Source organism: Eucyclogobius newberryi, unplaced genomic scaffold, assembly GCF_026437365.1.
Source record: "Eucyclogobius newberryi isolate DKJ021-1_F unplaced genomic scaffold, fEucNew1.0.hap1 SCAF_9, whole genome shotgun sequence".
Classification (NCBI taxonomy): domain Eukaryota; kingdom Metazoa; phylum Chordata; class Actinopteri; order Gobiiformes; family Gobiidae; genus Eucyclogobius; species Eucyclogobius newberryi.
Genome location: NW_027316532.1, coordinates 35,501,346 through 35,516,004, shown reverse-complemented (window position 1 = coordinate 35,516,004; position 14,659 = coordinate 35,501,346). Strand labels below are relative to the sequence as shown.

At 39.9% G+C, this 14,659-nt stretch overlaps 1 protein-coding gene across 4 annotated transcripts in view; it reads right to left on the bottom strand.

Annotated features, from left to right (window-relative positions):
- The window catches only part of ddr2a (discoidin domain receptor tyrosine kinase 2a), a 40,680-nt gene that overhangs the window by 20,064 nt on the left and 5,957 nt on the right, over positions 1 to 14,659 (bottom strand). For 2 of the 4 annotated variants that reach the window (XM_072438434.1, XM_072438435.1), the window contains exons 2-4: positions 8,293 to 8,394; positions 2,698 to 2,803; positions 1,093 to 1,324 (exon numbers count right to left, since the gene is read on the bottom strand). In XM_072438434.1, the coding sequence (XP_072294535.1) occupies positions 1,093 to 1,324; positions 2,698 to 2,803; positions 8,293 to 8,368 (414 nt within the window). In that variant the 5' untranslated portion in view covers positions 8,369 to 8,394. The remainder of the gene's footprint in view (positions 1 to 1,092; positions 1,325 to 2,697; positions 2,804 to 8,292; positions 8,395 to 14,659) is intronic. The other 2 variants (XM_072438436.1, XM_072438437.1) reach the window with 1 other exon arrangement.

Sequence of the window (14,659 nt, the reverse complement as noted above, 5' to 3'; positions counted from 1 at the left end):
TCGCAGAATTTGGACTATTTGGCCTTCAGAGTGGCCTATAAACAAGAGTTTTTCCAAATGACATGACATTTTGCACACAATTCTCATTTGCCATCCCCAAATTAAAAGTATGGGAGCCAAAGTCATATTTGGTAAAGCGTAGCCTTAGCGATGACAGAAACATCCCATGTTATCCCTATGGGGAAACCGCAAAATCTCTAAAATGACCACATTTTTACACTTCACACTTTAACAAACTCCTCCTAGGGCGATTACCCGATCAAGTTCATATTTGGGGAGAATCATCTACACAAGCGGGGCATCAAAAGTTATCCATATTTTGATTTTAAGTACTAGGGTCTCTGTGCGGTAGAGCCGCAAATATATGTCACAAATGGGAAAAACGCCAAATCCTTGAAATGTTCACATTTATGCTTCACACTTTAATGAACTCCTCTGTGGGCAATAGCTCGATCAAGCTCATATTTTGGGAAAATAATCTACACAAGCGGAGCATCAAAAGTTATCCATATTTTTATTCCAAGTGTCACGGTCTCTGTGCGCTGGAGCTGCACATTCGACCGATATTTGTGTTCATTTGCACTGGTTAAGCACAGCATTGAACATGTACAATGTGTCGCTGTCTTAGTTCTTTGACAATGAGGGCGCGTCAGCGCCATCTCTGTAAAATGCAGAGAGCAGAGTCGGAAGGCCGGCGGCCCGCGAGGGCCGTTGGATGCCGCTTGCGGCTTTAATTCCATGTTGTTGTTCTTTTTTGTGGTTGTGGCTGACTGGAGTCTCATCCTGCACAACGCATGAGTTTTAAGCAGGTACATTCAGGATGCTGGTCAGTTGACTAAAATGATTTATGTATTTTCAATCATTCACTAATGATTCACTATTTTGCCTCGGAGGAAGATCAAGACATTCGTTGTCCCTCGTATTATTCAACTGCGATAAACTAATCCAAGTGCTCTGTTCTGACACATGGACTATGTTTTAATGGTTTTATGAAAAATTCCCCTCGAGGCAGTAAAGGTTTCATTCATTCATATTTCCTCAGTCAAATACAGATGACCTCACCGTATATTTAGATACAACTGCATCACACACCTGCTTGCCCTGTCTGTTCCTCCAGGAGATCCACCTGCTCCCGTCGCGGCTGTACTTGATCTTGTACATCGGCGCAAACTCGTTGCCGTGGCCGCCCGCGTGTCGCCCTTGGGTGCCCACCAGGGAGATGAAGTGCAGAGATCTCAGGTCGATCTGAAGAAACTCCTTTAGATGGTCCGGCTCCACGGACGTCTCGGGACACCACGCCCCATCGCCCTCCTCAAAGTCCAGCCTGGGAAAGAAGAAAATATGCCTTATGGGGGTACAACATGTCAAAGAGTAATACTAATAACTACACAAGGTTACTATTACTTACTAGTACTTGCTATGACTACTGAGGGTGTCAAGATGTGTCATTCAACATCATGATTTTACAATTATTCACGATCAAGTAAAACAGTAAAAGTATCTATTTCCCTTCCACCAACGTGAATCGCAAAAGGAGGCGGAGTGCAGTCGTTTCAGACCGTTATGAAAACAGTAGTGAAATCCTGTGTCGTAAATTCATCTGAAAGTGTTAATTTGGGTTGGGGTTTTGGCAGGGGCAGTGGAGAGGTCGGTCGGACTGAAAATACAGGGATCGTATATTACATCATGGCCTGGTCTTAAGCGAGGGGGCCACCCAGGCTCCGCACATACCTCTCTAATCACACCAGAACTGATACTCCAACTGCGGTTTACTGCAAATAAACAGGCACCTGCACCTCCCGCCCACAAACACCCAAACTCCAGAAGGGGAGCAAAAATCCTACTTCATGTCAAGAAAACAAGTATCACAAATGTTCTATACAAGTACATGAAGTAGGTATTAAAGGTGCACTTTGTAATTTCTGGTTATTGAGGATTTGTATTCATCAATAAGTGTTTATTGTTTATTAGATCTCCAATAGCATCGACAGTGTCCTTGTTTCCTGCACTGTATTTCTTCACCTTCTCTCCTTGAACAGCACTTAGCACTTTTATTGTCAAGGTATGGTTCACTGTATATAATAATATTTATCTATTTAAATGCTAATTTAAGATTACCCACGTTTGTATTGAAAAATGTATTGTATTCCATGACCCGGAAGTAAAATGCCATGTAACAGATGAATTACACCAGAGAGCACATTCAGAGAACCTCATGTGTGAATACAGCAACCACATGTGTCTGCGATGTCCCGGTAAAGCTCTAATGTTGTTTTATATATATTATGCTCTGTTGACTTGATTCAAAAAATATCTCGTCTATACAACACAATTGTACTGTGTATTTTCACCAGGGCTCATATTTTCTTCATTGCACCTTCATGAATTTATATTGCTCAAAGATGCCTTGAAAAACATGCATTCTTACTGTGAGCGTTGCCGTCTCTCCACAGAACTGACTTGTAACCTGTGGTGTCACTGCTAATCTTTATGCCGATAGATACATTAAAATGCAATACTGTGGAACGCTCCAGACAAACACGTAACATCTCCATGGAGACATAAGCAGGTGGCAGGCTCTTCACCAGAAAAGTTACATAGAGCATCTTTATCAGCAAATTCAAATGAAAATGTAAAAAAGAAATGAAAAAGAATGTAACGATGAGGGATGAGGCATGTTTCTGACTGTGTCTTTACCGTCCGTATCGGGCCGCTGTGGACTCGGACCACTGACTGGAAGCAGAGATGTCCTCGTCCTGGATCTGTCCTCCCGACATCCCCAGAGGATACCGACACACTCCTGCTGGGAACAACACAACTACACTTAATACATCAGTCTGAGATCAGACGTGAAGGCGATAATGACACAAAATGTGTATCACCACTGTGAAATGTCTGTAAAATGATTCACAAAGTGCAGAAATATCACCTTATACAACATGCATTTTTTCAGTATTATTTTGTAGTATTTTTCTGTTCAGGATGAGTCTTGTGCATAAAAACATGAGTATGGTCCTTTCACAGCTCTGGCCCAGCTCTTACCAACGCATCTGCTCCCCAAATTATTTTCAATTTGACACCGTTTATTTTAAGTCCAAGGGATTCTCGTGTTTTTCTACCATTTTGTGTTCACCAGGATTCTCCCACCATGCTGCCTCACCTCGTCTTCCTCGCTCCAAAGTCAACCTCTTGAAACCAAAACTAAAATATTGGCCAAACGTTCCTGACACGGACAGGGGGGTTCCTGTCAAAGCGCCGATAGACCATGATGGATAGGACTGCACATATGGTCTGGTGTGATGGCACGCAGATCCCAGAAACTGCGCTCTCAAAATTGGATTGTGGTTGAAGTATTGAAATACATGGGCACATTTGTGTCAATACAAGATGGTCATGGTGGGTCTATGTGGTAGAATTGTAGAAAATGTCCCCCCCTCGGCCCAGATTGTGGGCAAGAAATATCTCGTCAACTTCCTGTCAATCAACCTCCCAAATGTTGCTTTTTCATTTTATTGTTCTGTCTTTCTGTGCATGTGTGGTCCACAATACTAAGCCATTAAATTAATAAATGAATATGTCTATAATATAAATTAGGATTAGCCTGAGCAGGGAGAAAGAGAGAGAACCTCGGTGACCCGTGACTTTTCATTGATGTTCAGGGGGTCAAAAGTGCCCGAGTTGTTGTTGTTGTTGTTTTATGGCAGCTGGTATCCAAGCGTTACATTTCCGCCAGGCTTGTGGCAGAAAGAATAAAGCCTAAAGAATAAAGTCTAAAGAATAAAGTCTAAAGAATAAAGCCTAAAGAATAAAGTAAAGAATAAAGCCTAAAGAATAAAGTCTAAAGAATAAAGCCTAAAGAATAAAGTCTAAAGAATAATAATTCTAATACTAATGCTAATGCTAAGACCACGGCACGAGAGGAAATGTCCCATCAAAATAAAAGAGGAAGTGAAGGCGTTAATTGCGCCCCTGCTGGCCAATAGTGAAAAATACACAATATCTGCGATGCACTTTTTTTCATGGCGTCTTGAGGAGAATATAACCCATGAGTTTCTAACAAATCAGACAATGTTGAGTTTTTCACACAATGGGTCGGTACATTTGTTACATGGGTATTAATTATTTCCAATTAGACCATCAAAAACACATTAGTGAGTGAAATAGATGCAAAAAGTGTTGTTTTGAGCTCGATCGGACAAAAAATGTTTTGATTCAACATGGCTGACTTCCTGTTTATCATAGAGCGATGCTGCCAGGTGTGTTTTACTCGTCAAAGGTCAGAGGTCAAAGGTAGCTCTATCACTGTTCCACGTGTCATGTGCCTAGGCCAAAGATTAAGAGTTTCATGTTTTTTCTTTTTTGAACTAGTCGGCACTGTTGCGACGGGCGTTCTCACAACCTCCATTTTATTCAAGTTCGGGGTCGAGCCGATCGCGTCTATGTCCCCATGTGTGACCTATGACCCCATGTGTGAACTATGTTCCCATGTGTGACTTTCATCAATGTTCAGGGGGTCAAAAATGCCCGAGTTGTGGCAAAATTACCAACTAAGATGTTTGAGTAGATTAAAAAGCATGACAAAGATGTTTTACATGAATCTGAATGCTCCAGTATGAGAAGGGCGTGTCCGTGTGCTTGCTCAGAGAACCCTATCCTGAACAGGAAATTAACATTATCTTAGTATTAGTTTTTAATTGATGAAATGTCCTCAGACAAATATCATTATAGACAAACTGTACTGGGCTCTTGTTTTACAGAAAACTCTTTGAGACGCTGCCAGCCTCAGCACGGCTCAGGTTCAAGGCCCACTCTGTCTCTCTCCTTCACTGATCCTCTCTTCCTGTTTCTGCATCTCCTCCAAATATTTGTCAAAAATTCTAAATGAGGATAATCCAAAAGGCCAGAGCTAGGACCAGTGACCCGATACACACGGTTAAGTGCACTGGGCTGGTTCCTATATCCTAACATTTGGTTGATAATTATTATAATTTGATTTATTTTCTCTTTTATTTCACATCCACCACATTATTCTCTGCCTGCTCCCTTATCATTACATATCAAACTGTACAACCAAACTGGCTGGCAAAAGGGGTGCACAGATAACGGAACACTGAAGCACCTACAACTTATATTTAGCTGAAATGGAGGCAAACGTCAGATGATTTGTTCGACACAATGAACGTTGAACAGAAAACTCTAAAATTGCACGTGCACTATATTTTTCACACTAATTCAATGCAGCTCGAAGACAACATTTCATGATCAAGGGGAGAGCGGGGGTTATTATGCCCTGCGCTCACGTGATATGTGCAACTCGTCAGCGACTGGGGAAACGAGGAACATGTGGAACAAGTGGACTTGTTCACTTTGAAGAACTGCTCTTGCTTAGGTGTTTTCCAACAGTTTTTAAATGTTTTTATTTGTTCTTAAACGTCTCTTAAATGTGTAAATGATCTTACCTGGTTAAATAAAGGTTAATTAATTTAAAAGAAAATACCAGAACGTATTCCTCTGATTTTAGAAAAGTAACTGTACCGGAATACAATGGCAAAAAGAACTTTGTAATAATAAATACAAGTATACATGAAACAATACAACATTGTCTGGGGCATATATTATAACTCGCGATTTAATTTAAGTACCCCTTAGTTACAAAACCACTATCTACCAACAGCCTTGTGCCAAAATATCAAATTGAATGCACTCCTCATGTAAACAGAGAAATAAGCACAAATCTGCATCAGTGTTTCGTTCCAAACCCACAAAGTGAAATGCAGCAGACGGTAATAGCTTGAGGGAGTCATTCGAGGTCATGAAGTTTGCGTATCAAGTCGAGCCAAATAGATAGAGTAATAAGGTTCACAGACGGTACATCATCTCCACTGGGGAAACAAACAGAACTGGGGCTGGGTCGTAATGAAAGAAAATAAGAGTCATTATCAGAGTTTAACCACATCCTAAAGACGAGAGAGAGACTGGTTGCTCTGTGCGGCACCGGATATACACCGCTCCTTCAAATGTTAGTTTTCACCATGTTTATTTATCTACCCGACCCACTCAGAGGTGACCCCCTGGCCCTGTCCCGCCGCACCACCCCCACTCACCGGGGTCTGCACTGGGCCACAGCCAAAGCTAAAAATATCACTACAAAAAACGTGGAAAAATACCAGCCTTGTGTGGCGGAGCGAGACAGAGATTTTACTGAAAGAGCGACTTGTTCAAATGTTTGCTGTTCATCTGGCTCCGCATAGATTCACTCACGTCACGCCAAGTTTGCATGTGTCACAAACTGCCACTGCATTACTTTACATCAGGGCTGCTCAATGTGAATGTCAAATTGTGCCACTTTTTGGATGTCAAATGGACACAATAGCATTTGGCCAGTGTTAGAGTCTGTACTTCCTGTCTAATTCTATTTTGGGGTATTTGCTAAGTCAGTCTGAAATGAATAAATAGTCTTCTATAAGATCAGTGAGTCTCTGACAACATGCTAAAGACTTTACAAAACCGGTGAATAGTTCAATAAAGGACAAGTGTTTGCGACTCAATGCTAACACTAATTCTACAGTTGAATTAAAAACATTAAACAAATAAATAACTGAAATAATATTCACATAAAACTAATCAAACTTGAATTGGTTGTTTACGTAATATTTGACTATTTAATCAAAGTTAGCATTAGAGACACAATGAGAGCGCTAATGCGCCGTTGTGCACAGTGGTATTCTTTTGTCTGTAAAGAGACATTAACCAAGATAAAGCATCTCTCATGCTGGTGCCAGGTTTTTGCACGGATGCTAATTTACAACCGTAGTCCATGATCAGGAGCAGTTTAAAAAAGGCTAAAGTTTTGGAAGCGGACAGACTTTTAAAGTGCCAGTACCAGTAGAAAATATTATGTGGTTGGCTAAATCTGTCAATTTATATAGCTTTAAGTGCATCACTTATACATTTTTTTACACTTTTCTGTTTTAATGGCACTTCTGGTCATGCAGAAACTCTTGCCACTAAAATATGCTATAAAGTAGATTGATTTGTGTAAAATGTCCAATGTTCATGTGCAACAACAAGTCAACAATGCATTGTGGGCGGCCTGAAAATGACTTTTTAGTACGTGCAGAACTTATTTTCTCTCAAGGTGGGCAGTACTATGTAGATCATCTGTGGTGGTTCCAAATAATAAAAACAAACCCATGAGCTGCAATAATAACAGAATAATGACTGTTCGTGGTGCTTCCTTTCCTTTCCAGAGAAATAAAACTCGCCCACTCAGGAGTAAAATGGAATAGACGGGGATGGGATAACTTCATTGCTTGGGAATTTAAAACAGAGGAAAGTTGGAAACATCTCACTCCTAAATTCAGTCATGAATATTTCCAGTTGGTGGAAAAAATTTCCTTTTCTCAAATTCTGCAGAGCTGAAACATCATGCACAGTAATGGATGGATACGCTCAGAGTCAAAGAGAAGGTGATTTTTCTACAATAAATTCTTGGGTCATATAAAACTTCCAGCTAAACCGAGTGCCCTTTGACTCTTATCGGATGCACAAACACTACTTTCCATGACTTGTGAGAAAAGACTTAGAACTAGAAGTCACACTCTCAGAGATATACACCAGTGCCGGGGAGAGACACAGTTATTCTGAATGGACTTTCCTGCTGTCAGAATGTCTGGTATGCTTTAGCCACAGACTCCAGTGGGATAGCTGGATCCTCTGCATCAGTACGAGGGCGTATGCATGCATATGAGTGGTAAAATGCACAAACGGGCTCAACAAAACAGGAAAAAGGAACAGGACCATTAAAAACATCCCTACAATTGATGGTAATGCGATATTAGCTCACGAAAGTCAGTGTCAAGTTCAGGTTATCCAGTTGTGGATGGTATTTGTTGCATGATTATATCACAAACGTTCTTTTACTGATAATCTATTAATTAACATACTTATAAGACACAGTTTGGCTTTAATCAATTCTAGTAGAGTATCAAGAGCACTTCCACTTTAAGGTCAATAGACTTGGGTCCTATTTTTCAAATGTCTTTCGTAAAAAAAACTGTGTCTGTATTTACTTTAAAATTTAAAATGTCATGTGCTTTATTTGTAGTAGCTTTTCATTGGTACTGGGAGGGATCAAAGAGAGACTAGACCAGAGAACAGACCACAGAGGGCCCTTTATCCAAGACCTAAACCCGGTCAAACTGCGCAACATGACCCAGAATTATAGGGGACATTTCACAGCCTTCATACAAACAGAGAAGGACAGATGGGTAAAGAAGGGGGGACACAGACCTGGGTTAACCTGAGATGAGGCCAGTCCCAGCAGGGTCAGAAGGAGGAGGAAGTGCATGTCCCGCCGGAGCTTCATCTCCAAAACATGGACGTGCTTCTGACCTGCAACACAAGAAACAGCAGGTAAATGCAAACAGACAGATGGGTTCAAAGCCTCTGCCTCGGTCACTATATCAACTCGATACAGTTTTTATTGCAAAGGTTCCAAGTGATATTGACATAAATTAATAGCTTTAAATTGTGTTAAATTTGTTAACATATAAGTTGAGGTTCAAGCGTGAAATGTAAATGTCTGTAAAATGACACAAAAGTGAAGAAAAATCCCCATATATCATCATTTTTTCAGCTCTTTTAGTAGCATTTTTACTAGGAGCCATATACTTTAATGTAATATACTTTAATTAAAAAGTTGCATACCTTCAAAAGAACTCTTACGGTATTAACAACATTTTGATCATTATTAACCTAACCTATTTTCTAATTACAGCACATTAATATTCAATTAGTATGTAATCAGAGTATGTATCAGAGTATGTAAGTAGAGTCAGGAAGTAGAATTTGCTTTTGCTAAAATGCACATTGCCCCATTTTGTCAAACTTGTAGCCAACTTACCTAATACTAGCATCAGCTTAGCTCTATAGCTTATGCTAACTAACTTGATGATTGCTAGTGTTTTTTAGTCTTTTACATTGCTTTTATGTTGTAAATCGGTGCTTATAGCCTACAGTATGACTCTAGTTAATGTAGGCCATTAGTTGGTCTGCTTACCTTGCGTCTGGGTAAAAACAGAGCCAGTACAACCAAAAGATCAAACAAGACATTTCTAAATAAGTCAATGTTGTGTCGCCAAAATGTCTTTCTACAGTTTACATTTGGTCATTGTGAATTGACCATCCACTAATGCATTGTGGGAAACTGGGTCCACTCCACCGCAGAGAAATGTTCTAGTGTGTTTTATTATTTACCCGCTGGTATTCATGGGAACCAAACACTTGTAGAGCAAATAAATGGGGCTTAATTAAAACCACACTTTTACTTCTCTCAATAAAAGGAAATAATTACATACAACAATGGAATTTCCACAGATTTATGGCTCAGTTGGAAATTTCCTCGTTAAATAATGTGTAGAGCAATTTGCCTACAAAAAATAAATCACTTTTACCCAAATGATTCAAGTAAATACATTTTCTTTTTGAGTGCATTATCTGATACATATTTATTTATTTATTTATTCATTATAGTTCGTTTTAATTTCATGTATTTTTACCCTGTATTGGAGTAAAGGTCGGTATAGTTGCAGCCGGATAAGTAATGTATCATTTCAGAAGCAGCATTTGTGGAAATTGACACTATTGCCTGTTGTACCCACAAATGTAGTAGTAAATGTACAGCACTTGTATTGTGGCATAGTGTAGGAGGGACGCAAGAGCTCTTTGTTGTAACTTTAATTTGTCTTCTTTCATCTGAGATCGTCGTCCAAATGCATAAATTCATTGAGATATAAAACCACAAAGACATGACTTCAGTTTGACAGAAAAACCACCTCAAACAGACCACAACATCAACACAGAACGCTTTTGATTTTAATATGAAACAATAAATACAGACTTACAGGCTGGAGCAGGCTGACCAATGCAATGTGGCATGTAATTAAGCCTGAACAAAAAGGATTTGTCCATTGACACGTCCTGGTATGAGCTCTTTGTGTTTCTGCGATGAGTTGGACTGAACTCTTTGCATAAAACAGCAGGGATCTCCACAGAAGGGCGACCATTTTGTCCATGAGTAAAAGACTTCATCCACCTCCTCAGTAATAGTCTTACTTGAGTACTTGTATTCTGGTGTCTATATACTTGAGTAGGGCAATGGGATTACACTATATATATACATTTTCTGGCTGGAAGGCTTCATTTAGACCAGGCATGTCCAAACTACGGCCTGGGGGCCAAATGCGGCCCTCAGACCAATTTTGTTGGCCCTCCGGCTTCCTGCTAAGTTGGTCCAAACATCAAAAAGTAGTCAAATTTACTGTAAAATAGGAAAAATTCAAGCATTTTGACGTTACACCTACCTAATATTAATGTTCCATGTATTATTAAAGGTGTGGAGGAATCAAAACAATGTAAAAGGCTATTTGTTATATGACAAATTCAACATTGTCGGGTTGTCTGGGGCCCTCTGCTCCGTATAAGTTTCAAAATGCGGCCCTTGGTGAAAAAAGTTTGGACACCCCTGATTTAGACGGACAGTTATAGCTTGAAATGGGGGAGAACGAGTGTAGAGACATTCAGCAAATGGTCGAGGCCGGGAAGTGAACCCCACAACGCTGAGGTGGAAATAACCAGACATGTTTGACGCCCTAAACCCCTGTACCCAGCACCCACTTGGCCATTTTTAAATAAATAATTGGTTACCTCATTATTATGCATCTCAAAATTCCCCCAAAACACATTGTACCTCTTCTCTTACTGCTGCACTTCCAAAAGGCCTGGCCAAGCACAGGGTTAAACAAACCCACGGGATGAAAATGTAAATCTAAACTGCACCAGAGCATTGTGGGAATTTCACTGAGAGCCCATCGGTTTGTGCGGCGCATCAGACATTTCCTGCTCTTCATCAACGGCCAAAACCAACACAGACATTTGAGCGTTGCTAAAAGTATAAGCACCGGCAGAGCACGGGATTCAGGCTCGATACGGTAAAACACACATCTGATGTAGCACTGAACTCTCAACAAAGGAACACAATTTGACAATTATCACTCAAATAAACACTCAGCGTGCTACTGTGCCGACTGAAATGTAAACAGATAAATGTATGAAAGGATATGTATGTGTGTCTATGTATTTTCTCCTAACATGTACCACATATATATGCATACTATATATATATATATATATATATATAACATACAACCCAAACCAATCACTTTACTTCATATTCAAAAGGTCAGTCTTCCATTATGCACATAAGTTCTGTATGAATAATAATCGTTTGCTGTTATTTTTGAGTCTTTGCCCAAAGTCTGTTCATCTCAACGTGAAAGTAAAACGGCACTGATTTGATTATTCAAGTTAAATTCTAGAAGAGAGAAGGAAATGTACTGTTTTACCCAAGTTCATTTATAAAAAACAATATTCTCAAAAGGAATAAACACTGAAACCTGTTGTCTGGTCATATTTCTTCTGAATGTAGCAGTAATAGTGTAGTGATATGAGAAGCAGAAAAGGTGGTGAATAAAATGTAAAAATAGTAAAAGTGGTGAAAGTGGTAATATCAATACAGTTCTAAAGGGTGAAAGAAATTGTATTTTTTGTGGTAGTTTTGTGATATATAAAGCGCAGAATAAAAAATAAGTGGGCTAAATAGGTTAAATAAACATGTAAATAAGTGCACGTTTTGGGAAATATTTGTGAAAGTATGTAATTGCTAAATAAAAGCTCCTACTTTTTATATTCTTCACTTTCCCCAGCTCTTGCCAGACCTCATTGGTTTGACCTTTTGAACTGTGAACTCTCAGTGCTTCTATTTGGCCCATAATTGTAATCTTTTCCTATTGTTTCAAGTTGCCGCCACTTCCCTCTTGGACTACTTGAATAAATCATTGAGCTCTTTTGACTCTAATGAAACACAAACAGCGCTTGTGTATTTATAAGGCACAAATGTGTTTACCATAGACTAAAGTGTATTTGTGTAAAAGAAGCCCGTAATGACTTCAAAAGACTCTTATAGGGCCGGGATCCTAAATGTTTTGGTCCTTCTTGTTTTTAATAGAGCGCCGTATAGAGTCAGATTTCAGGGTGTATGTTATTACAGTACATTTTATACAGATATGAATGGGAGGTTCCAGTCCTGCTTTGATGACGGGCGGAGCCGCCAGCAAATTAATTTCATCATTGGGGATTTCCCACAAGCTTGAACAATCTTTAGATTTAAAGTAGTGAAACAAATCAAATACAGTTTGAAGAAGTTGGTGTTATTATGTTTGGATAAGGGAAAAAATGCCTACAGCCTCAAGGGGTCAGAAAAGCCAAGGAGGCAATGGTAACTAATGAATTTAAGGTGCTAACGTACTATTGTGTGCTAAATGTATTTTACAGCAATGGCAATGACAATGCCAGCAGTATTTAAGCATTTAAGTATTTAAGTATTTCACTTTTCTACATTGTTTTGGCGGTTTACAACAAAGATGGAGCATTTTCTCCAAAACACAAAATTTACCTCAAAACAATCATTCCTGGTATCTATATGTAGCTGCCTAGTTATTCACAAAGCTAGCCAATGTTTCGAGAGTTTGCAAAGGTCAGGATATTGAAGCATCTGCCCGGAAATTCCGTGATTTTTCCAGAGAATGAATAAAATTATGCAGAAATGGGCCGTGTTTGGTTGGAATTTCAGCTCCTCCTGTGTCAGGTCCGTCCAAATGTAACTTGGCAACCACATACACACAGGGGATTACACCGACACACACACACACACACACACACACACACACACGCACACGCACACGCACACGCACGCACGCGCACACACACGCACACGCGCGCACGCGCGCACACGCACGCGCGCACACACACACACACACACACATTACCTGGGTCATAATGTCACTGCTGTTGTCGGTCCACATGCAGTAAACCTCATCACGCAAAAGACAAATATTCCCATCCAGATGTTGAGCCAGGGTCCATTTTGGGCCTGAAACTGGGATTTCAGATTATCATTGCAGATATCCATGTGTGTTTGTACGTTGTCATAACAGACTCTGATCTTCATCTCTCCAAATGTCCGTATCAAAACACAAGACACTCAGTCCAACGTTCATGAAAATAAACCAGCCCCGGTTCACTGACACTTACAAAAACTTTGCAAACATGAACCAAAAGCAAATCCAAATTAAACTTACAAAACAACTGTGAAAAATACACTTTAGGCAGGACGTCTACGGGACAAATGGAGATGAGAGCCATTAAAAAAAGAACAGAACGTTTCAGTAAATGACAAGAGACATAATAAAGGTGTTTGAGTTTTCCACTGGCGCTCAGCTCCAGACTTTCATTCACAGTACGCAGGAGGAAAGTTGGAGAAATCTCTTAAAACTTTTCAATTTGCCACCATCAATTCACTCAAAGAGACATTAGTTCAGATTATAGAGCACTATAAAAGACTGAGAATAGTGCAATAACAGCAGCAGATGAAATGAAGTCCAAGTTCCAGTCGCTAGTGCAGATGAATGAGTTGTGTTAAAATGCCCATCCATCATATAACAGTATGTGTCTTAGGACAGGCAGAAAGCTGTGTTTATTGTATTAGCTCTGAATGGAGGGGGACTGAATGGGTGTCTATGGACTCAAGGTTCAACTGCTCCCCTAAAAAACTCGTCCCGGTGAAGTACAGGAAGAGGTGAAGGACAAACTCCCCTCAGAATCACGGAAACTCAAGCTACACCGTATCTACCACAGCTGCATTAGCGACATAAAAATGACCAAAACTTGCCTATGTATATTATAAAACAAGAAATATATCACAACAAAGTTTGTAAGAGTGTTTTTCCAGTGGGTGCAGAGGGAAACATTAGTTAAATCAACACAGGTTTGGCCAGGTCTGTTTCCAGCAAGTTTGTTTTTTATGAGAAATGCAATTATGAGGTTTGGCTTTTTAACTCTGGCTGAAAACACTAAAACCTTCAAACTCTATAGGTAACTAGCGTAATGATGAATATGTCACATTGTTGCTGTTTAAAAGGCACATTTCCCATTAGACACTAGATTGAGAACGAGATAAGACGAGATTTTAGAACTGCTTTTTCTTTATTTTAATTTTTTTTACCACCAGTGCAAAACCTTTTTTATGTCCGAGCCAAATGCAAACACACAAACACTGCTATGAGATGCACAATCTTCTGGCAATTTAGTTTTTGTCCACTTAAATCGCTCACAAATGTATAGGTATCCAGATGAGACCCCTAAATCCCCTCAGCTGGCTTCTCTCTGAGTGGAGGAGCAGCGTCTCCACTCAGAGCTTCACCTTTGAGGTCTTTGCTCTCATTTTGACCTCTTGTATCCATGAGCAAATTGACCGGTAAAGTATGGCCTATGGCTCAGCTTCATATTCATCAAAACAGGCAGTTTAAGTAAAAATATTTATAATTTACCCTCAAATCAGCGTCCAATATGGCTCATATTGCATTTGCCTACACATTTAGATGTATAGCGAACCCAGACTCGCCGAGGCCAAACCGGTACTTGAGGCTGTTTAGAGTATTTGAGTGCGGCCACAGCTCTGCTACATGATTACTGCGCCGCCTCCACACGGTACGCTCCACATCCTACTGCATGTGCTTCCTATTATATCCTCCTGTTTCTC